This window comes from Oryctolagus cuniculus, chromosome 19 (assembly GCF_964237555.1).
Source record: "Oryctolagus cuniculus chromosome 19, mOryCun1.1, whole genome shotgun sequence".
Lineage (NCBI taxonomy): Eukaryota > Metazoa > Chordata > Mammalia > Lagomorpha > Leporidae > Oryctolagus > Oryctolagus cuniculus.
This window is the reverse complement of record NC_091450.1, coordinates 31,890,471-31,913,971: the sequence shown is the minus strand read 5'-3', so window position 1 is coordinate 31,913,971 and position 23,501 is coordinate 31,890,471. Positions and strand designations below refer to the sequence as shown.

At 60.6% G+C, this 23,501-nt stretch overlaps 1 protein-coding gene across 8 annotated transcripts; it reads right to left on the bottom strand.

Annotated features, from left to right (window-relative positions):
* Positions 1-166: 166 nt before the first annotated feature.
* On the bottom strand, positions 167-22,274 carry SLX4 (SLX4 structure-specific endonuclease subunit). Of its 8 annotated transcripts, none has more exons than XM_051836239.2 (17): positions 22,016-22,181; positions 21,405-21,778; positions 19,122-19,837; positions 17,370-17,594; positions 15,116-15,305; positions 13,638-13,850; positions 11,642-11,838; positions 11,226-11,542; positions 10,508-10,730; positions 10,315-10,338; positions 10,032-10,117; positions 9,021-9,167; positions 7,900-8,066; positions 4,431-6,673; positions 2,227-2,326; positions 1,381-1,779; positions 167-1,145 (listed from the first exon to the last, which is right to left on the bottom strand). In XM_051836239.2, the coding sequence occupies exons 3-17, from the start codon at positions 19,474-19,476 to the stop codon at positions 800-802; spliced, it is 5,232 nt and encodes a 1,743-aa protein (XP_051692199.2). In that variant the 5' UTR covers positions 19,477-19,837; positions 21,405-21,778; positions 22,016-22,181; the 3' UTR covers positions 167-799. The 8 variants fall into 8 exon arrangements, with proteins under 8 accessions (XP_051692199.2, XP_051692201.2, XP_051692198.2 ...); XM_051836241.2 differs by having other exon boundaries at positions 21,405-21,642; XM_051836238.2 differs by having other exon boundaries at positions 21,438-22,274.
* Between the last annotated feature and the right edge of the window lie 1,227 nt (positions 22,275-23,501).

Below are 23,501 nucleotides of genomic sequence, written 5' to 3'. Positions count from 1 at the left end.
GGCAGGGCTCTGTGAAACGCCGTGTATGACTGACGGATGTGCAGATGAGCGCGTGGCCGTCTGTGACTCACCTGTGCCCCCAGTGCAGGAACAGGTGGGCTGGGACCACCTGGGCTCAAGCTCATGGTCTGTTTCCCTGGGCTTTTTCTGAGGTGCAGCTGCCAGGTTTTGTAAAGCTGTTTGTTTTTATTGCACATCATATAAAACCAACTGCACTGGATTTGAGACAAGGGCGTTCTCAAGGACTGGAGACCCAGCCTCCTCTCGCCTTCGCCTGCCGGTAGGGTACGTGCTTGCCTTGGGGGCTCGGTGGTGCTGGTGCCAATGACCGGGCCAGGAGGGCTGGGCCCTGGTCGTGTGGTGCAGGGAACTGAGGCCACGTGGTTTGCTGGTGGTGGCTGTGCTGAGAAGGAAGCCAGGTCCCTGCCAGCTGGCCTCCAGCTCAGGATGGACTCGTGGGGCAGCTGGGCCTGGGCCTGGGCCTGGGGGATGCAGGGGGCAGATGGGGCAGGATCAGGCCTCGCCCCGCCACCTGGTGCCGCCCAGGCCCCCAGAATCCATGAGGCCCCCGGGAACAAGAGGAGACGTGGAAGCACCGACAGGCAGGGGCGGGCCTCCATCCAGCCGTGACGTGCTCCAGTTCCAGCGCAGGAGGCAGGGCTGCGCCCGTCGTTCCACAGGCCCCAGCCGAGACGGAGGAGCCTGGTGACCGGGCACCCTGCAGCCTCCCACAGGCGGTCTGGGGGCTGTGACACGGGTGCAGGCCGCACACCTGGAGGGTGGGGTCCAGGTGGGGGCGTCACTTCTGCCCCCCTTTCTTCCTGCCCACGCCCCGCAGCCTCTTCCCCCTGAGCTTCTCCTTCCGGGCCGCGGCGGTGGTGAAGGTGACGCAGTGGGTGTCCAGGAAGTCCAGCAGCTTGCCCGCAGCCACGCGGATGCCGTTCTGCCTCAGGGCAGCCTGCAGCTCGGCCAGCTCCAAGGGCTGGTACAGCAGCACCTTCCGGTACAGGGCCGGCGTGGAGCGGATGTAGCGCCTCACCGCCTCCTCCACGGCTGCTGCGGGGACGGCCGCCTGGGAGGCGCTGACGCCGTCCTCCTCTTCACCTGCCGACTCGAAGGCCGCTCCGAACTCTGCGGAGGAAGAGCTGGGGAGAGCGACGCGGCCTGTGACACCTCCTGCAGCCCGAGACGAGCCCCTCTGAGGGAAGGGGTGGGTTCCCACGGGCCCTGGGCAGCCTGGCACGCGGCAGGAAAGTGCAGATGTGGGGGGCGTGGGGCCGGGAGCTCTGCGGGGCTGCTCCGGGGGGCCTGGAGGGAGCGAAGGTAACGGGGGCTTCCTGATCGCCCAGACCCACTGCCCCGCCACTTCCATCTGGTTACCTCTGTGAGCTGAAGGAGCTGTCACTGCTGTCCACAGAGGTAGCCATGGATTCCTGGGAGGCTGGGAGACGAGCGTCACCATCAGGGCCTGGAGAGGCCTCGGGGGCTGGTGGTCTGCCAGGGGCTGGGAGGCCCCCACTGGGCTGCGGCGTCCCATGCTGGGGGCCCTTGGCCCTTTGCGGCCTGGGGCCCGGGGCGGCCTCCAGCTGGGTGCAGCCTCCCGCCCTGGAAGGCTCGGAGGTCTCGGCGTTGTAGGTCTGACTGCAGGGTGCCTCCCGGGACACCTGTGAGGGCGGGATCTCGTCCTCCGAGTCCGACTCCAGGGTCTGGTGAGTGTACTGGAAGATCTCCTTCAGTTTCAGAACCATCTGGCGTTTGGGCAGAGGGCGGACTCCGAACCTGAATGAGAAAGCAGGTGAGCATCAGGACTCCGCAGCCGGCACTACCTCCTCGTCCTAGCCAAGAGCGGTTACCAGCACATTCAGTGACGCGCTGTGTGGCTGAAGCACGGTGCGACGCTAGAAAGCGTTCAGAGGTTAGTTAGTATCTGTGCTGTGCACCGACTGAGCACGGAGAGCTGACGCGGCTCACGGCAGGGGACTCCACAGGCCTGCAGACCACAGGGAGCGTGCGCACTGGGTACGCGGAAGGCCTTCCTGGGGCCCAGTGCGCAGGGAGGCCGGGAAGCTCAGCCACCCCCTTTCCCTTGAAGAGCAGATTAAAGAACCTCTGCCAAGCCCAGGGCCAGCTGCGTCCCCCAGACCTGAGGCGACCACACGGTGCCGCTCCGCTTCCAGGGCTGCCCAGCCTGGCTACGCGGGAGGGACACTGAGGAGCAGCACTGACCTGTCCAGCTCTTTCTTCAGCACCGGCGTCTCCAGGATGGAGTACCTTGGCATCGGCGTTATGGGCACTTTGGGGGGCAAGTTCTTCCTCCGATGAGCACCTTCGGGCAAGACAAAAGCAGCACCCACTTCAACACGAGGGATCCGGACTAACCGCTCTGATCCCGGCGGTGCCACCAAGAGAAGTCAGCGCGTGGAGACGACACCACCACGACGTTGCTCAATGAGCGCCGTGCTCAGTGTTTGGAAGTGAGGTGCCGCCTCGGAAGCAGCCCACGGTGCACGCCCCGCCTGGTAGTGCCGGTGCCGCGTGAGTGGTGTTCCTGGAGCTGGGCAGCCCCCCACACAGCCACACGTAAACGAACTTAAAAATGCTTCAGCATGCCGCGGCAACCGGAGACAGGTGTGCTTCCCGCAGGCAGACATCAGTATTATTTTTATAATTCAACTATTTAAAAATTCCCAATTAAAAACAGGCAAAGGACCTCAACATGCGCTTCAAAGAACATACACAGGGGTTGGTGCCTTGGGGCGGCGCCAGAGTCCCACACGGGCACTGACTGAAGTCCCAGCTGCCGTTGCTCGTGACCCAAGTATGTGGCTCTCTGCACCAGTGTGGGAGACACAGAGTTCTTGGATTCTGGCTTCAACCTGGCACAGCCCTGGCTGTTGTGGCCATGTGCGGAGTGAACCAGCAAATCAAAAATCTGTCTCTTTCTCTGGGACTCTGCCTTTTCTTAAAAACAAACAAACAAAAGCCACAGACACATCGAAGACAAACCACAGATGCCACCTCCTACCCGGGACACTCTGTTGTGAGGATGGAGGAACTGGGGCCCTCCCACACGCTGGGGGGATGTAACGTGGTGCAGCCACCTTGGGCAACAGCTGGTTCCTCAGAGAGTGACCCTGCGGGTCCGCTCCCGATGAGCACTCACATGCCTCACGCAGCCAGGACTGCGAAGGGTGGGTGGAAGAGCAGAGGCGTCCGGGCGTGAAGCTCGAACCTCAGGCTCGGAGAAGGACGCCAGAGACCCCAGACTCGGTGGCTCGGTTTGGGGGTCTATGCCGGCAGATCCAGAGGTGGAGAGCGGGTGCGTGAGAAAAAGGTCTGGGACCAGTGGTGGCGGTCGCACACCTCGTGAACGCAGTGACAGCCACTGAACTGCGCACCTTAGAAAGTGAACTCTGGTGTGCGCATCCCTCAGTCAAGCTGAGGTAACGCAAGCATCGTTTTGATGACTGGGACACATCAGGACCGGCAGCCTCTCTCTGACCACAGAGCCCCGTGAGACCAGGGGCGTCTCCATTCCTCCTGTCCCTTCACGGCCCAGTGCCCGCGTCTCCCGCCCGCCGCAGGGTTCTCATAGCACCCCTGGGAACCGGTGAGAAATGCAAATTCCGGGTCGCCTTGGGTCCTCTAGAGGCAACGCTGTGGGGTGGGCTGCCAGGTGGACTGAAGAAGCCGCGGAAGGCGGAGGGCACGTCAGAGGCCTGCTCCCCCTGGGATCTCGGGAGGCGTGAAGCACTGGGCTGCAGGCTCCAGCAGCTTCTGCCATGGCAGCAGCGACTCACGGATTTGAGTCCCCCGTGACGGGCATGTGCAGCCCCTGCACCTCACTGCCCACAGCTGCCCCACCTGCCTTTCTCGCTGAGCTGAAGGGCAGTCACAGCACTGGGCAGCCAGCCCTCCACCAGCTCCCCATTGCTCCTCTCCCCAGCCCCTGGAGCCACGCGTCCCCCTGGACGTGCGTCTGCACGGAGTCAGCTGTGACCTCCTCTGCCCGCTTTCTCCTCTCCCGCGCGGCGGGCTGCTTCCTAGGTTCAGCCACGCAGGAGCCCGAGTCAGCCTGTTCCTCTTCATGGCTGGACGTCCCTTTCCCCACCGCGGCCGTCCACCCGGCCTTCTCGGCTCTTAGCGGTGAGTGTTGGCTTTACCCTGCTGTGGACGTCTCGGTGGGTGGGAAGGCTGACTCTGCCTGATCCTAGGCACAGCTGACGTGCCTGCTACAAAGAGCTTTCACTTCGGGGTGCTGCTTTGTCATTCTGGAGAGGGGCTTGCCAATCTGCATGCCTGGGGGTGTGGGGACCCAGGCCCGTTCAGGGGACGCTGCCCTGCAGCTGAGTGGAGTTTTCAGTCGGGGTCTCCACACCCCCTCAGTGTACAGAGTGGAAAGCCCAGATGCCCCCCATCCCGGCACTCACCTGGTGTCGCCGATGCCCCTGACCTCTCAGCGCCATCGGCCCCTGGGGTCTGGGCTGTGGGAGGAGCTTCCAGCGACTTTTCTCTGCCATCCCAGTCGTCCCACAGAGCTGAATTCAGAAAGCTCAGTCTTTCGCTCCCTGGGGAGCCGGCCTGTGAGGACGACTCTGGGGACTTTCTGCCTCGGGTGGGGGTAGCACCACTGTCTGGGGACTTCTGGGTCCTGCTGCAGGGACTGCTGGTGCCCAGGGGGCCTGTCCGCTCGAGGTTCAGGTCATCAATTGGGATCGGTGAGAGGGGCTCAGGGTGCCAGCAGCAGCTGTCCGCTGGCCCTGGGGGGTCACTGTCCGGCAGGGGGCTGCTGTTTGCCGGAAGGGAGGCGGCCTCCTGCTCCCCTTCGCTGTCCTCAACTTCCACCACTTCGCTGGCCGCAGCCGCAGGGGGCCGGCCCGGCCTGGGTGGTGAGCATTCTGGGAACTGCCAGGTGAAATCGGGGAGGCCTCTTGGAATGGCACGAGGGGCCAGTGGAGAGGAGCGCTTGGGGCGCCTGGGCTGAGGCCGGGGCGGGCTCCGACAGCCCCGCCTGCCACTGTCGGGAGCCCCCGGAGTGACGGGAGCACGGCTGGCGGGTGGCGTCTGGGGCACGATCACAGACCACTCCTGTGCGGCCCCTTTCGCCGCCCTGTTCTCTGAAGCCCGGGGGGCGTGCCCAGTCTTCTCAGCCACGGGGGTCCTGGGCCTGAGGCTCAGGATTTGGGTCTGGGATGAGCAGTCGCGGCTCCTGCTGGCCAGGGGGGTGGCGGGCACCAGCCAGGACGAGGTGTCCGTGGTGCTGTCCTCATCAGGGGTGCTCTCGTGGTCGCAGGACAGCCAGGGGGTCCCCCTGCTGTGCCCAGGGCCCCGATTCTCTGACAGCACCTCCTCCCCCTGCCGCAGCCCAGTTCCTCTTCTCGGTGGGCTTTGGGAATGTTCCAGATCTGCGTCCACATCGATCACGGGAAACAGCTCCGAGGACCTGGGGCTGATTCCCGACAGCTCCCTTTCTCCTGGGGGGTCAGAAGCCGGCCTGATCTTGGCTTGTTCCGGCTCCGGCTCTTCATCTGAATCTGATAAAAGGATAATCTCATCCGCCTCGCTCCTGGAGGGAGGACTCTGGGACCGGCAGCTGGAACGCTCGGGCTCTGTCTGGGTGAGGTCAATGGATGCCGACGCGGCCGGGGTAGCCGGGGCAGCAGGGGCCCCCGCGGTTCTGGGTTCCAGCCTGGGACTGCAGGCGTCGCCTCTCCGCAGGCCTGGCTCGGTCAGCGCCATGAGGACGCTGCAGGACCTCTTCTGCCTAGAGCACGCCCGTGGTGATGGCGAGCGTGGGGAGGCCGCTTCAGACAGCCTGCTGTGCGCCAGGCCGGATAGCGGGCCTGTGTGCTGAGCGTGAAGCTGCGAGTGGCCAGGACTCCCAACGACTGGGGGCTGCGGCGGGGGGCAGCTGAGATGGGGGTGGGGAGCCTGCTGGGGAGTGGGGGGGTGGGAAAGCTCCCCCTCCCGCCCCCGGATAGTGCTCTCTCGCTCCTTGTGGTCACTCGCTGCCTGGGACGGTTGTAAGAGCGCTCCTTGAGTTGGTGCCAGCAGCGGTTCCTCACTGTGGATACGGACCGAGTGCAAGGAACCTTCTCCCCTTGCCCAGCAGGCCCCAGAAGGGGTGGGGGAGCTGGAGTGACCGCCTGTGTCCTCTGGTGCCTCTTGCTCCTGGGTCCCTGCCTCGCTGTCCACGGCTGAGCGCTGGCCCTGTGGGGGCAGAACGCGCGGCCTCACGCTCTCCCTGCGGGGTGAGGCTGTGGCTCTCCCAGGCCCTGCCAGCTCCGTTTGCTCTGCCTTTTCCAGCTCGTCATTGCGCGGGATGCGTGCCAGCACCTGCCCAGGCCCTGGACCGTCCTCGGGGAGCTGGTCAGCATCCTCCACGTCTGGGACTCCTGCCCCCTGGAGAAGCCTTCGCTGAGTAGCTGCGAATTCATAGATCTCCTGCATTTCTGTTTCATTCACCTCTTCTCGGTCTTCTTCCTGGCCCTCGGACTTGGACAGAGCCTCTGCCTCCTCCTCCTCCTCCACCCACACCGACCGCAGCAGCTCCTGGAAACTCTCCAGTCTGCTCTCACACGTCTCTCCTTCCTTCTCCGCCTGGCGCTCCTCCTCCACGTCCACGCCGGCAGACGCCTGCTGGCACAGCTGCGTGAGGTCACTCACGCCGAACCTGTAGCAGGGAACACAGGCGGTCAGGCCCCTCTGCACAGAGCCCCCCCCCCCCCAGTGTTATGACCTGGGGGGGGGGGGTGCAGAGCAGAGCCTTCCTGAGAAGCCACAGCCGGGGCTCGGGCTGGCCTCTCCCTGCTCTCCTGGGAAGATGGTGTCCAGGCGCCTGCCCAGGAGTACCCAGGGTCCCTTGGCTCTAGCAACCGGAGACCCACGCCACCTTCAGGCACATCCGGTCACTGCGGCCTCAGACATGAAGCCGTGCAGCAGGCCGTCTGTGACAGGAAACAAAGGGACTCTAAACCCAGAGGGCACGTGCTGCTCGAGGCCCTGCGGGCGCTGTGCCCGGTACCAGCCTGGCAGGCTACACCTGCGGGCGGCCGGGCACCCGCTCATAGGCTCTGTGGCTGAGCGCCTCCTTTCCCGAGGCTCTGGCTGACAAGGCTTTGTGCTAAAAGCCCTCGGGCCTTGTCGTGGGGAGAGGCCTCTTCTTGGCTGAGCTCTCTACTGAGCTAACCTTTATCTCTCTCAAAACCCTGGAGTGTGGACAAAGCCATGGTGGCTGGCAAGCGTGGGATGGAGACCACGCACGTCCCCCATGTCCACTCGTGGGGATCTAGAAGAGGGCTGCTGTGTCCAGCTCCCCCGTGGAAGGACAGTTAAGGTGCAGCAGCAGCATTTGTGGGGTCCTGAGGCAGGGGGCCTCTCCCTTCGCCACCCGGGAGCTGAAGCGCGCAGGATCCAGCACCCCTGCAACAGTGTATTCCGGCTGGACTTGGAGGTAGCAGGCCCTGTTCACGACCGTCACGGGTCACAAACTTGGGAGTGAAGGTATTACGGGCTGGCATTACGGCACAGGTTAAGCCACCATCTGTGTCGCCGGCACCCCTGATTGGAGTGCCAGCTGCTCCACTGCTGACGGAGCTCCCTGCTAATGCGCCCGGGGAAGCAGTGGAGGGCGGCCCACGTGCTTGGACTCCTGCCAGCATGTGGGACACGTGGATGGAGCTCCTGGCTCCTGGCTTCAGCCTGGCCCAGCTCTGGCTGTTGCAGCCATCTGGGGAGTGAACCGGCAGATGGAAGAGCTCTCTGTCACTCTGCCTTCCAAATAAATAAATCTCTTAAAAAACAAAAATAGTATGAACAGGACTCAAAGTTCCGAAGGCCTCAGCCTGACCCTCGACCTGCGGACCTGAGGCTGTGGGGTACAGTGGAAGGACAGTGGACCTGAGGGCCAGGGCATGTAGGTCAGGGGCCAGGCGGGGAGGCAGGCTGCTGTCCGCTGTGTAGAGGTACTGCAGGAACGCACGGACCGCCTCGGCGCTCACGTGACTCAGCAGGACGCGCTGGCTCCGATCCCCGTCTTCCACAGCGCAGAAGCCTTCGTCGTTCACCTGAGTGGGGGCGGTAAGGTGCAGTGAGCCTTCTGGTCAGGTGGCCATCACCTGGAGTGGATCCTGGGAGTCTGCAGCCTTGTGGACAGCTCCACACCCCAGGAGAAGCGTGCCCACGGTTGGGGCATTTCATTGGCCAGGAATTGAGTGGGGTGGGTCATAACAAGCCTCTGTCTAAAGAATCTTTTTAGCAATGTCTGTTCAAGAGCCCAGCTAGTTGCCTCTTGATAGACACAGCAAGAGCTCTAGAACTTTCTGACACACAGCAGGGCACTGGATTCCTGCTGATGTTGAAGTCCAGCACCTGTTAGAACGTGTCGGAGCAGAAGGCTGAGAACATCGGCAACTCTTATGGGGCTGGGTGTGTGTGTGTGTGTGTGTGTGTGTGTGTGTGTGTGTGTGTGGCGGCGCAGGCATTTGGTGCAGCAGTCTAAACATCTGCATCCCTGAGACAGAGTCCCATCTCTGCTCCTGACTCCAGCTTCCTACCAACGTGCACGCTGGGAGGCACGGTGGAGGCTCAAGTACTGGACTCCCTACCACCCGCGTGGGAGATCCGGCTTGAGCTCCAGCCTCCTGGCTCTGGCCTGGCTCAGCCCTAGCTACTGCAGGCATTTGGAGTAAGAAAGAGGATGGAAGATTCTCTCTCTCTCTCTCTCTCTCTGCCTTCCTAAATTTAAAAATTAAAAACAGGTAAGAAAAAAAGGTCAGTTTGGAACTCTGCAATTATGCAAATTGAAAAAAGAGGAAACCGTTCTGGGGACAGAGCGCCTTGGCCTTGATTCTGCAGCACAGAGCATGTCGGCCGCGCTGAGGCCACTCCTCACGCGGCAGCTAGCCTGACGTGCCTCTCTGTCCTCCCCAGACGGGACCCTGACAGCAACAGAGCAAAGACGCTCCCGTGCAGGGCGGAAGGGGCAGGAGCGGGGGAGCTGCCTGATGGCCGGTACTCACATGCTGAATGAGAAGTGGACATCGGGCGTAAAGCACAAACTTGTGGGCATAGAGCACCTCGCCGCTGTCCACCTGGAACTGGACGTCGCTCAGGTGCGGGTTGTTGACCATGGCGCTGAAGTCGGCAACCAGCAGCCCGATGGAGAGCTGAAGTGAGAGGCACAGCTGTCAGCACTGTCACCGTCTCGCGCTACTGCCACTCTGCTGACCGAGCAGCGCGGGGCGCCCCTGCTCAGGAAGGGGATGGGCTGTGCCGGGCTCTGCTTTGTATCACCACAGGCACTTGCAGTCGGGCAGTGAGGACACCAGCCCGGGTCTCAGATGCCCAGGCAGGGACCGGCCGGTGGGGAGAGGCAGCACAGCCCTGACAAGGACGAGCAGGCGGCATCCGTGGTTCTGGAGCGCGGGGTGAGCTACGCGTGCTGTAGGCCCAGTGCTCAGAGCAGCTTGGTGTGCTGGACCCAGGCCCCGCGTTCCAGCACTTCAGGGCCCACTGTCCACTGTGCACGTCGATGCCATCGCCCTGGCCCTGGTGTGGCAGTGTGGCTGAGGCCGGGATCCTCTGGGGATGCTGTCTACTCTCGGGAAAACCCAAGTGCTACCCCACTGGTCACCAACACAGGACGAGGGACCGTGGTAGGAGCCGAGCGCGGCCCCGGGGCCACACGGGAGGGTTGCCGTAAGTTGCTACGGCAGGAGCACGCAGAGCACACAGCGGAACGAGGGCCCCGCACAGAGAAGAGCGGCCCCCGGACTCCCACGACTACGCAGGCTTGGGGGTTCAGCCACTGCGGGCGCCCGCCGTGTTCCGAGACAAGCAACAAACAAGCCTTCACAGCAGGGCCCGGGGGCAGCCGGGCGGGGGGGGCTGCCGAGTCCGCCTGCTGGGAAGCAGAGCTGCTCCGTGACGCCAGTGGAAGTGGGGAGGCCCTGGGGACAGCAGGGAGTGGAGCTCCCCACAGCGGTCACAGCGCCAGGGAGGGGCTCACGTGGGAGACCCCCAGTCCTTACCGAAGCGTGGTCGCCCCGCTCCAGGTGCTTCTCCTTAGGCAGGACAAAGCCGGTCGGCGGGAGGCCGCGGGGCACCACATCCAGCCCTGAGAGGGGGTGGAGGTTGAGATAACGTCACGTCACCCTGACAATGTCGGCATCCAGCCGGCGGCACCCACCACAGGCCAGGCTGGACCCAAGATGCCTTGGGAGGAGCTGGCTGAGGACATGGCCATTTAAAGCAAGCCCCTGCCGCCGCCATTGCTACCACCGCCCCTCGCCGGAGGTTACAAGGATCACTCACCTGGGCAGCCAGCTCCGTCTTGGCCTAAAGTTGAAGGAAAATCGTGACAGACTTGTGTGTGCCACAGTCACCTCCGAGCAAAGCAAAAGCTGCTGGGCGCTGCACGTGCTCCTGCAGCAGGGGACACGCCGCCGAGCCTCGGGGCTTACACGAAGGCGCCCCCTTCCCTCCTGCGGCCCACCCAGTGTCTCACCTGTGGCCCCATCGGAGCTGGCCAGGTCCTCACTGCTGGGCCTCGGGCTGGCACTCAGCCCCTCCCGTGCCAGGTCCACGAGGTCCTGCAGGGCCTGGTGCTCCCTCTGGCTGGCCGATGACGACAGGTCCCCGGGGCTGCTGGGGAGAGCAGGTGGCCCCTCCAGACCTGACTCTGGCTGCTCAGGAGGCCTCGTAGGTCGTGGAGGCTCCTGGGTCAGGCCCTGCAAGAAGCGCGCAAGCCAGGGTAAGCACGTGGCTGCTGTCAGACACTGGCACGCAGCAGCCTCTACACATGCGCACGGCCAGACCCAGACTGCAGAGCGGGACCGGAAGTGTCCGTCACTGAGTAGCGACAGGCTGCTCTGAGTGGCCCATCCGTGCCTGTGGACAGCCAGGGGACCCCAGGAAGGCGAGAACTGACTCAGAGCCACCCGCGCGACTGTCTGGAACATGTATGCAGAATGTGGTTCCTGGGCGCCTGCTGTGATGACACCAGCCCCACGGGAGTAGGGCCTGGGACTCGGTGTCCTAAACACTCTCGGGGAAGCCGAGGCTCTGCCCTGTCCTCACCCGCAGAGCCGTGTGGCTGCCACAGAGAGCGCCTCAGCCGAGCCCTGCCCCCCACCGCTCATGCTGTCTGTGGCCCGGCGCTGGTGTCGGAGCTGCAGCTCTGTCCGCAGAGCCCGTGCGCGCGTGTCTGGAGGAGCAGGGCTCACCTCGGCAGGCCGCTGGGGCACGATGGGAGGGACGAGGCTGGCCGTGTAGAAGGCGTCCACGGCCCAGGCTCCGGTCAGGGCGCTGCCCTCCCACAGGAAGTTCTGCTTCCCTTCCGGCGGCTGCAGGCACCAGCCTGCCTTTCTCAGCTTTTCCTTCAGAATCCTGCTGGCGGGAAGCGGCGGCGTGCGGGACAGCGGCGCCTCCTCTGACAGCAGCAGGGCCACGCGGTCCTCTATCTGCCTGCCTGTGGTCACGCGGTCCTGGACGAGCAACTGCGGGGGCGACACCGGGGGCTTCCTCTTGCGACCTTTCTTCTCTAGAGACACACGGAAGCGACGCGGTCAGCCGTGGACTCAGCAACAAGCTGCGTAAGCCACAGCTCCGGCCACACCCACCTGCTCCCGGCCACACCCACCTCTCCTCGCGGAGAAAGCACTCCGCAGTCTGAGCGCAGGCGTGGCAGGGCCCTGCTCCATCTCGGAGCGGGACAGAGCCATGGCCACCAGCAGGTCCTCGGACGGTGCCTCGGGCGGGCCGGCCTTCCTTCTCTTCTGGGGCTCCTTCTTGTTCAAGGTTCCTTTCCGTTTCACACCTCCAGTGGGGCTGCTAAAGCTAAAAGACAGCCCAAGGGAAGTTAGTCACGGCCACGGGTGCCCACATTTGTGAGGCCGGGGGCTGCTCTCCTTTGTGGGGGTGAGAGAAAAGGGATGAACGGGGACCCTTCAGACAGAGGCATCCACTGCCTTGGCCTTCAGTGAGCTGATTCTGCCGTCTGTGAGCTCTCTGACGCAGGCCGAGGGTTCAGCCAGTCCAGACAGGACAGGGTCTTTCCATGTGGTACTGCCCAGCAGGTTCCCGGCACAGGTACTGCACACCCCAGGGGTGGCCAGACCTGGTGGAGTCAACACTTCCTGGCTCCAAGCTGGCTCGCGGGACCTGCCATCACCTTCTGCCCATTCATGCCTCAGGTGCCCAGGGCCAGTCCTGAATTTAGCGCAAGTCCTACCGTTCGAGTGTGCTTGTGCTAAATGCAGCACAGGAACCCAGCGCAGCTGTTCTGTGTGAGGCCTGAAGGCAGGCGGGTGCCGCGTGCAGCCTGGGGGAGCACGGGGGTGGCATCCCGGGCAGGGGAAGGAGCCGGGCAGGGGCGAGGTGAGCCGAGCCAAGCCCCGCCCCGCCCCTCCCCGCAGCTGTCCTGGGCCTCCAGCTCACATGGAAGCTCATGCTGGCTGCCAGAGCACAGACGGCTTGAGATTCTCAGACACTGCTCTCGGGGTCTGAGTGAGCCCCGGGAAGCCGGTATGATGACCACGGCCTCCGAGAAGGGATGGAGCCGCCCATCAGCCCTGGTCCCCGTATGATGGCTGCATCTCGGCACTCGCCAGGCAGGACGGGAGGAGCAAGGGGCGAGTGGGTGCTCTGACCAGCACCTTCTCCCATGGGGAATTCTGACCACCCCAGAGTTCCAGACTCCCACGGCTTGGCCTCGGGAGAGGAGGTGCAGAGTCCCGGGAAGAAGCCGATTCCTGTTAGCTGTCTACTCTGCCAACCCAGGACTCGTGCACGTGGAATCCCAGCACTTGGAGGTAAGTTCAAAGCAGAGCCATTGAACCTGAGCAGGCAGCTGTGTGGTCCCGCCAAGAGGCAAGTGAGAGCTTAGACGACGTCTATTTAAGGCCTCAAGGCTTCCAGTCCTCCTGTTCGAGCGTGCCTGTGCTAAACAGACAGCTCCTTGGGAGGAGCCCCCACCTCTGCCCTCTGCAGTCCCAGCCCAGCTCAGCAGCCCACAAACCACGTGCAAGGCTGTGGCTAGGAAACACAGCCAGCAGCCTCGGCCTTGTCTTGGCTGCCGACGGCTGTCAAGGGAAAAGAAGCCTGGGCCTGGGCCCTGGCAGCTGATGCTTCCGTACAGCTGGGGAGGGCGTGGGGCAGCGTGTGTCGGGACGACACCTCAGCCACTGTGCACCTGTGGTTTGCATGCCGAGGGCTCACTTCCCCACTGTCACGGCCTCTGCTATTTTAACACTCATCCTTAATTCATGCAAATTTTCCAAAAAGGGGCTTGTGGGTAAGCCTCAGCAACTCTGAACTGTGCTGAATAATCCTACATTAAGAGAATACAAGTCAGACCGCACTGAGATGAAACCATGGTGCAGAAGAAGTGGCTGAGCCGCAGTGAACACCAGCTGCTGAGATGCTTGGGGGCACCGAGTGCAGGCCTGGGGGCTGCCGCTGCCGCGGGGGCATGCCGGGGAGCCCAGCCACGCCCTTCTGCGGACACACCTGGCTCCCGGGTGCAGCGTCTGTCTCCACCTGAAGCCCTCCCAGACTCTGCCAGATGTGCTCCGCAAACATTTGCTTTCCAGAGTCAGAGAGGCCTCTGCTTGACCTGTCTCTCCCAGGGGACTCACCTGGGTGTGGGCGGGTGTCCTCCGCCCTCGGGCTGGGCTGTCTGCAGCCGCACGGCCTGCAGCAGGAGCTGGGGGCCCACCTCCATCCTCGCTGCGCACTGCTTCAAGTGGCTCGCTCTGCTCTTTGAGGTGAGAAAAGCTTTGCCACAGATGGGGCACTCGGGGATCTGAGGTGCAGGTGGTCGGAGTGCCTTTTCCGCCTCGTCTAAGCACCTGCAGAGAGACCGTGGATGTACGTTAGCGTGGACGTGCTGTGGCTAGAGCACGTTCCCCAGGGCCAGCGTCCTCCCCCCGGCATCACGTGCTACGGTTAGATGTCTGCTAGCAAGGGCGGTTACAGAAGGCTGAGACACAGACACCAAAATTCCCATACGTCCCAGGGACCCCGTGCCAAAATACTTCTCCAAAAGATCTGAAAGCAGGCCCCCAAATACATGAAACACGAGTCCAGAGGCCAGCACGCGGCGTGTGAGCTAAGCCTCTGCCTGCAATACCAGCATCCCATTCAGAGTGCGGTTTCAGTCCCGGCTGCTCTACTCCCAGTACAGCTCTCTGCTGGTGGGCCTGCGAAGGCAGCAGCAGATGGCCCAAGTACATGGGCCCCTGCACCCACGTGCGGGCACAGATGAAGTTCCAGGCTCCTGGCTTCCGCCTGGCCCAGCCAGTCGTTGTGGCCATTTGGGGAGTGAACTGGCAATGGAAGAGCTCTTCTCCCTCTCTGTTTCTGTCACTCTACCTTCCAAATAAATCCTAAGCAAAGGAAAATGCCCAGAGCAGCTCAGAAACAACCGCCAGCGGTCCACAGTGGCTGAGAAGAAATGATCTGTGCGCACCGCGGGGTGCTGAGCCACAGAAAGGAATGCAGTGCAGTCACGTGGCCCGCGTTCTGTGGTCAAGAGTGGAGCGCGTACACAACCTGGTCCTGTGGGACTGCACTGCCCAGGCGTGTCTTGGGTACCTGGTTTGATTAAGGACACTGTGATGTTATAGTTCCCATCGTGGGGAAACCATAGGTAACTGTACCGATACGCGCTGCGTGGATGAACTTCCAAACCATGATTCTAGGCGGACAGACACAAGAGGACAAGGACTGTACGAGCCCACTTATGTCAGGTGTCCAGAGCAGGCAGAGCCACACAGACAGGAAGCTGACTTTTGGCTGTGAGGGGAGGGAGGGAGCAACAGGGAGTGACTATTAAAGGGCTGGCATTTCTCTGGGAGTGATGAGAATAATCCAAAATTGACTGTGATGATGGGGGCTCAACTCCGCAAATACGCCAAAAGCTGCTGAATGGTACCTCTACATGGGTCAAGTGTGGAGTATGTGAATTCTCTCTCAATGAAGTATTTTTACAGAGGACAGGCTGACAAGATTGAGGTGCTGATGGGGCATCTCAAGGTTCCCGCTAGAGCCTGGGGGTACCCTGGTCCTGGCCACAAGCACGGGCGAAGGGACTGACCGTCGGCACCGCTCCCACCTGTTCACGTGCTGCTCCCGCCGGGCCACACTCATCATCGAGAGGTTCTTCTGACAGATCTGGCAGAAGAACAAGCCCTTCTCCTCCAGGTCGTTGCCACGTGCAGACGCTGCTTCCTGCCCAAACTCGTGCTGCAGGGCCAGGGCCACCGTGGCGTCATTGTCTGTGGCAGAGAGCACAGGCTCACACCCTGTGGGGAAACAGAGAGCCCTGAGGGGCAGCTCCAGAGCCACACCCTCCTGCGTCTGCAGTGGGTCACTGGGCACCGGCACCACGTGGTGAGAAAAAACCCGGAGCTGGCACGCCCAGCTCCTGCAGCGGCTCTTCTCACACTGTACCGTGCATATGCAGTGGAGCCTGTGAAGGCGTGGTTTGGATTCCGGAGGTCCCACTGCAGCCTGGGACGCTGTGTTTCTAACAGCTCCCGGCCGTGGCAGCAGTACTGGCGGCCCAGGGCCACTGAGCGTCAAGGGCTTTCCCCCCTTCTGCTCTCTGCCAGTGCAGCCCCACCAAGGTTTCCATGAGAGGTGAGGACCCATGTTGCTTAGGGGACCAAGAACAGGACGCCTTGACATCGTGTGCCTTCTGGGGCGCCCCAGCACGAAGCACACGGCGCCAGGGAGGTGCTGCTGCTGGGGGTTTCGCCTGCAGCCAGTCAGACCTCTCATGTCTGTACCATCTACCTGCAATACTAGGGCTACAGGCAGGCGCTAAATGATACAAGGAAATAATAAAACAAATCCGGAAAGTGGGAAATCTTGTAAGGCAGCTAGCCTGGGCTCTTCAAAAAATGTCAGAGGGGTGGGAGAACTGTCCTAGAACCTCAACCTTGAGAGACTAATGAGCTGTGTAAAATGCAGTGTGCAAGCTTATATTAAATCCTTGTTTAAAAAAGAAAAAAAGCCGGCCGCAGCGCGCCGGCCGCGGCGGCCATTGGAGGGTGAACCAACGGCAAAGGAAGACCTTTCTCTCTGTCTCTCTCTCTCACTGTCCACTCTGCCTGTCAAAAAAAAAAAAAAAAAAGAAAAAGAAAAAAAAAGGGGGGCTGGGGCTGTGGTGCAGCAGATTAAAGCCCTGGCCCGAAGTGCCGGCATCCCATATGGGTGCTGGTTCGAGTCTTGGCTGTTCCACTTCCAATCCGGCTCTCTGCTATGGCCTGGGAAAGCAGTAGAGGATGGCCCAAGTTCTTGGGCCCTTGCACCTGCATGGGAGACCCAGAAGAAGCTCCTGGCTCCAGATCGGCACAGCTCTGGCCATTGCAGCCATCTGGGGAGTGAGCCAGTGGATGGAAGACCTCTCTCTCTGTCTCTACCTCTCTGTAACTCTTTCAAATAAAAAAAAAAAAATCTTTAAAAAAAAAAAAGAAACCAGCTACAAAAGATCCTTTGGGACCATTGGGGAAATGTGTGTATATGCTGAACGCCAGGCTATATTAATGGAATTAGGCATGAAACTGGTATTGGGGTTAGGCAGGAGAATCCTGCGAGTGATGGCATGATGCCTGTAATGTTCGAAGGACACAGACATGAAAGATGTCTGGTGAGACTATCTGGAACTGTTTTTTGGGTTCAGCCTGCTGCCTGACTTCGGAGTCACAAATAAAGCCAATTAAGAAGTGCAAAACTAAAATTTAAAAAAAAAGCCACCTTAAAGAATTCATTTACATTTTAAAAATGATTCTTTAAGGGAAAAATTTCATAATAAAATAGTTTTTTTTTTTTTTGGACAGGCAGAGTGGACAGTGAGAGAGAGAGACAGAGAGAGAAAGGTCTTCCTTTGCCGTTGGTTCACCCTCCAATGGCCGCCGCGGCCGGCGCACCGCGCTGATCCGATGACAGGAGCCAGGAGCCAGGTGCTTTTCCTGGTCTCCCATGGGGTGCAGGGCCCAAGCACCTGGGCCATCCTCCGCTGCACTCCCTGGCCACAGCAGAGGGCTGGCCTGGAAGAGGGGCAACCGGGACAGAATCCGGCGCCCCGACCAGGACTAGAACCCGGTGTGCCGGCGCCGCTAGGCAGAGGATTAGCCTAGTGAGCCGCGGCGCTGGCCAATAAAATAGTTTTGAAAGAAAGCTAAACCTTTGTTAGGAAGCTAAACGAGAGACGCCACAGGTGACCCTCCACTGGCTGGATCCAAGGAGGCGGCCGGGGCCGGCACCAGCAGAGCCTGCTCCCGGCAGGAACGCAGTGAGTGCCAGCTCCTTCCTGCCGGAGTTCAAACCTGCGTGTGTGGAAGACAGACGCACGCGCGTCCTACCGTTCCCGGCTGCCGTCTGCTCCCCAGGGCTCTTTGGGACGCTTCCTTCGGCTGCCGCCCCAGGAGGCCGCTCTTCCGGCTCATGCTTCAAGCGCTCGGGGTCAGCTCTCTTGAACTGCTGCATCCGCTGCAGAACCAGCTCTGCCGTGCGGGGTTTGGAGGGATTTGGCGCCGCTGTGGTCAGGCAGGGAGGCGGCGGCTGGGAATCGCCGTTGGGAACGCTCTCTGGCAAAAAAGAAAATCGTCACATACGTCTGTGGCGGCTGGAGACCTGAGACTTTCCATCAGATCCAGGCTAGACCCTAGTTTCCCAGGGATCCTTTAGGAACTAGTTCAGGTTTGACTGGTGAGGAAGCTCGCTGCTTGTGGCAGAGCACACACAGATACCAGCGACAGGAGGGGCACGAGGGGTGACAGCCTGCAGTTTATTTTTGGGGTGATGACACTGTTCTAAAATTACCTGGGGTGGTCGCCGCACAACTGTGTGCACACACTGCAAACTACCAGCTCGACACACTGAAAGATGACTTCTGCGGCATGTGGGTATCTCAGTGTTTAATAACGAATGCTAGTGATACGTGTTCCTCTTTTTCTAGCTCAGGTCTCCTTTCACCTGGGATGCAGGTGGCCTTCCAGGCAGCCCACCAACTCCATCAAGTGGTATGTCAGTTAGGAGGTCTGCACGGTGCAGGGCTCTGATCAGATTCACAAAGCAAGCATGAACGACCAAGAACGCTCCAGCAGCGGGACTGAAGCTAAGTCCCTGTGTGCTCAGCCCTTGCCACCACTGTCCTGGGAGGTGGTGCTGTTATTTAAGACTTGGCAGTAAAGGCGAGGACACGTTAGCTACAGAATTCAGCGGCTTATGCATGGCTGGTTTCCAGTGCTGCGTGAAGAGCGCGAGCTAGCTAGACCAAAGGCGGGACCGCACAGCTGCTGCACACAAACAAGAGAGAGAAAGCCTTTTGAAGGGCTGAAAAGAAGGACCTGACCATTCTCCTAGGACCAAGCCCATAGGGTTCGTCATGCGGCTTCCTCAGAAGCTGAACCAAACGGGCTGGCCCACTCTGACTTACCTGCCTTAGAATCGGTTCAAGAAAATCAGAGAAGCTGCATTATTTTCACTCATGTCAACCGCATGATACAAACAATCACAGGGAATTACCAAAGCGCAGAGGCCCCAAACAGTCACGTGGACAAGTCACACATATCTACTTTATCACTGTTGTTTCCAGTCCTGGGACGGGCTACCTATTTAGTAAGTAACACAAGGCCAGACCCACCCATTCACATATGACCAATGGCTGTGTCTTACTACAACAGCAGAGCTGAGTGCAGTCACCCCTCAGGACCCTTGGGACACTGACCCCAGGACACCTCCCACCCCCATCCATGGGTGCTCAAGTCTCCGTTATAAAACCGTATAGTACTTGTCTATAACCTACGTGCACCCTCCCTGTGTGCTTTAAGTCATCTCTGGGTTACTTCTAATGCCTAATACAATGCGAACGCCATGTAAATAAGTTCACACTGCATCATGTAGGTAATAATGACAAAGAAGTCTGCGTGCTCAGCGGAGTCATGACTTTTTCTCCACTATGTCCCTGCCCTAGTTGGGTGGATACAGAGGGTCCGCTGTAGGGGTAACACTGGATGGCCTACAGAGCCAGTGGTCACCATCTGGCCTTTTCTAGAAATGTCCCAACCCTGGATTCCTCTGGCAGGGTCGGGCAGTGGTTCTTGCTCAGTTACCTGTCTGGGTGCCCTGCGCTCTTTCCCCGAGCCCAGGCTGATGTGCAGCAGGAGCGAGCGCACGTGCCTCCCCGTTCACAGTGACGGCCAGGTCACTTGCTTGCGAGTTGGTTTTCCTTGTCTTTTTAGCCCGAGGGGACAGGCTGCCAGGTGGCGGTTTCTTCTCTGCTGGGCCTGGGAGGGGTTCTGCCTTGGTGGCGTTTTGCTTGGACTTTTTCAGTTTGCTTCTTATCTGAGTGCCATTTGAGGCCTTCTGTGTCTTCTTTTCTCCTGACACCTGCTTGGTTCCATTTTTTTTCACCCTCTGGAGAAAGCTGGCGCAAAGTTCTTGAAAATCGTCGTCTGACTCATCCATTGTCTTAAGGCTCTCAGGCTGCTCTTCAGAGGAGTGAGGGTCGATCTCAGGGCAGGTCCGGAGATGAGAGAGGGACTCTCATTCACACCCACAGCTTCGCCTTGAGTTCTGCTCCTCACTGAGACACAGAGAGTCTGCACAGTCAGACAAAAAGGACGCTGCTCCTCTGCGTAATGATGCGGGTACCTTTATGGCCTGTGGCTCAGCAACACATTTCAAGCTTCCCTCTGCAAAAGGTCACAAGTCAGAGAGCGGTGTCCAAGAGATGCCTCTGAAGTAGAACACAGACGAACGGGGGGCTCACAGCGCGCTTCAAGGGGCCCACGGTGATAAAACACAGTTGGTGCATTTACCTTCACATCTGTGGAAAGCCAAACACATCTAAGCGTAACTATGCAGATCATGCCGTTTTATGCCATTTCTTCCAGGCAAGTACAGTGCACATGGAGTATGGGAGTATGGAGTGTCGGAGTAACGATACTGCTGTCAAATACTCAGTGCAGCCTGAGTAACAACCTGACTGTCCTCCAGGACATCAACACCACAACCCAGAAGAGGAATCTAGAAACCTGCTGAAGCGCATTCTCCCACAGGCAGCACAAACATGCATCTCAGGAGAGTGCTTTTCCTGAAATGGGGGAGTAAATTCATGAGGGGCCTTCGCTGCTGAAACAGGTAGTTCCCCACATCTAGGGACCTACCGCCCTGCACCCCGGCCATCAGCTGTGGAGGCTCTAACAGCGAACTGCAGCGGGAGAAACAGGAGGAAGGCAGAAGGGTGTGCCCCAACGCCCACCGAGACGCCCACTTTGCTGGGTCCGCCCAGCCTGCAGGACTGGATCACGTACTTTGACACACAGCTTAGCAGGGTTCAAACACCGAGTTCACTTCAAATCCAACAGCGCAGTCCCTACTAGTATTCCACAGCTGGGCCGATGAGCCCACCTGCCCACCTAGCGACCCTCACCTTGCACGCCAGCTCCGCAGAGGAGCGGCCTGGGCCTCCTCAGCTGCTCCTCACCACTCGCTGGCCTCACAGCGGCGCCCAGACCGCAGACCCCGCGCAGCAGGTAACGTCTACGGGACGCTCACGGTGCGCCAGGCACCGTTCCAATTGCTTTCCAGGTCTGGACTCAGCCAGTCCTTACGAGTCCTTTGTCACACTTGGTTTACTTGAGAGACCCAGCCAGGGGCGGGATGAGAGCGGTCCGTTCCCACGGCGTTAGCAGCGGCAGGGCTGGCCCTCGCCCCGCGAAGGACACTGGCTGGCCTCCTTCGCCCCGTGTGCTTTGGCTGACCAGGTGCCCGACTCGCAGTAGGTGTTCGACACTACTGGGCTGCAGGCAGCGTGGCGCAATCCAGGGTGCACAGGGGGCGGCAAGGGACGGGAACGCGGGGCTAGGCTGACCGCATTTGATCCGCTGGGCGTGAGCAGCCGCCCTCCGCCCGCCTCCGACAGCTGCTCAGCCGGCGTCTGCGGACCACAGGGCGAACCCAGAGGGCAGGCGTCTTGTGCCTCCTCAGCCTCGTACCTACCCGGGCGCCCGGCTCACCGCAGGCGAGGAATGAATGAATGAATGAACTGGGGCGGGCGAACCCTCCCGCTGCCCCCAGACCGGCGACCTTCGGAAAGGCTGTCCGGACACTCCAGCAGGGAAAGGGCTGCCCCGGACTCTGAGGACCTCACAGCCAGCGGAGACCCCCGATCGCCGGAATGGCTCCGGGTCCGCCCGCCCGGCGCCTCCACCGGGGCGCCGCTCCTGCCTCCGAAATGCCTCGGCCGCGGGCGGCCTAAGGCTAAGGGTTTAGGGAGGGAGGCAGGCGGGCGAGCGCCCTCGTCTCCCTCAGCACAGCGAGAGCGGCTCGCGCTGACAGGGCCTCCAGCGCAACAGTGCAGACGCCCAGCCCCGAAGCCCGGCTCCTCCTACCTCCCGCGCGCGCGCGCGCCGCCGCCGCGGTACCTTAACGGAGGGTCACGCGCTTGCGCATGCGCCGCCGGCCTCCCCCGCTCGGAGGTCTGGATGCGCAGGCGCAGAGCGGTTCCGGGGGCGGTTCTCTTCCCGTCTTCCCGTGCGGCCCCGGCGTTTCCGGGCAGCGCGAGGAGGGCGAGGCGGAAGTGGCGTGTGGCGAGCAGTGCGGCCGCCGTCCTCCCTCGGGTACAGCTTACTGAGTGTGGAGGAAGAGGAGGCGAGAGTTGGGGGGCGCCCGCGGAGTTTTAACTTGCAGTCTGGCTCCGCCCCCATTTGTGGACTCCGGAAACGTTTGCGGGTGTAATGGCGGCCGCCTCGGAGCGCCCCCGCCTCTGGAGCGGACGGGGGTGAACCGAGCTAGAGACGGGGGTCGAGGGAACCCCAAACCCAGGCCCGGGACGCCTCCCTCCCGGGGAAGGTGGCTGAGAGCCGAGGGCTGGCGGTCGCGGGGAGAGGACCCGGGCCCGTCTCCCGCCTCCAGGGCCTGGAGGGAGTCTGGCCGCCGCGGGCCACCACGGCTGAGCGTTGAGGATCTGAGCCTCAACCCGAGGTTTCCTCAGCGTCCTTACCGTGGCGGCCGGGAACTGCGGTGACCTAGGAGAGAAGCGAGGGCGCAGGAGCAGGACGGGGTGGCGTGGTCGTGACCTGCGACCCCAGGGCGTCCCCAAGTTAGGAGCGCTGGAGAAGTGAGGGACAGAGTCGGAGCGAGGACAGTGGGTGTAGTTGTTGTGTAAGAAATAATACACATGACGTAGAAGTCAAAGTGTACGCCTTAGTGGTTTCTTCGTACTTTCGTAAGATTACGCATCCGTCATAACCACTAATTCCAGGACTTTTTTTTTTTTTTAAATTTTATGACAGAGAGAGAAAGGTCTTCCTTTGCCGTTGGTTCAACCTCCAATGGCCACCGCACACCGCGCTGATCCGATGGCAGGAGCCAGGTGCTTCTCCTGGTCTCCCATGGGGTGCAGGGCCCAAGCACTTGGGCCATCCTCCACTGCACTCCCGGGCCACAGCAGAGAGCTGGCCTGGAAGGGGGGCAACCGGGACAGAATCCGGCGCCCCGACCGGGACTGGAACCCGGTGTGCCGGCGCTGCAAGGCGGAGGATTAGCCTAGTGAGCCGCGGCGCCGGCCAATTCCAGGACTTTTAATAACCCCAGACAGAAACAGCTGTTCCTGTAGCGGCCACCCTCACGCTCGTTCTTCTCCTTGTGGGTTTCGTTGTAACATGCATCAGTGCTGAATAATATTCCCTTGTATGCACAGGCCACATTTTATTCTGTATTTGTTGCACTTTTTGACTTTTATAAATAATGCTACTGTGGACGTACAACTTTGAGATTCAAATGCTGATGGGATTTCCAAGACGTCTTTTTGTGTGCAGGAGTTGGGAGATGGTGCTTGCCCTCTGGTTTGGAAACCTCAGTGACTTTGTGCTGTTGTGTCCAGCTGGGTTAGTTAAGTAGAACAGGAGTGGTCCTCTTCACAGCAGCAGGGGTGCGGTGGGATTTTAATTTGCAGAGGTGACAGTGATCCCATGATACACATGAAAGGAGAGTGTATTACATGTCCCAAGAAATGGGAACATGACAAACCATGCAGGGCCCAGGGTCAGGTTGTGGTCAGAGGGAAGGACTTAGGAACAAGAGGAAAAGCCTGGAACTTCCCTGGGCTTCCACAGAAAGGTCAAGCAGGGCAAAGCAAACGGGTTTTTGGCTGGTTTGAGGAATTCCCGCAGGTGGTGGGGCTCTAAGGGAGACTTCTAGTTGCCTGTCGCTTGTCCATGGGGTGGATGGTTTAGGGCAGGGGAGATGTCGGCTTCCTGTGTGAGACTTGGATGCAAGGGGTAGTCAGCTTACCTGTGAGATTGAGACCATGCTCCCAAGTCAGTTGTTGATTTTCCTAGGCGGTAGCCAGCCCTGGGGTCAGCAGTCACTCCCTGCCTGCAGGAGAGTTTTAAGATACCAGGATGTCATAGGATACAGAAAAAAATTTAAATGACTAATTCACATAGATATGGCTGGGGTGACATAAAGTGAAGATAGTTTTTCTT

Coding starts and splice junctions, on each gene's coding strand:
- SLX4 (XM_051836238.2), bottom strand. CDS start 19,476: ATGGATGAGTCAGACGACGATTTTCAAGAACTTTGCGCCAGCTTTCTC. Junction 10,118..10,314: donor AGACGGAGCTGGCTGCCCAG/GTGAGTGATCCT, acceptor ACCCCCTCTCAG/GGCTGGATGTGGTGCCCCGC. Junction 1,146..1,380: donor AGCTCCTTCAGCTCACAGAG/GTAACCAGATGG, acceptor CGCTCTCCCCAG/CTCTTCCTCCGCAGAGTTCG.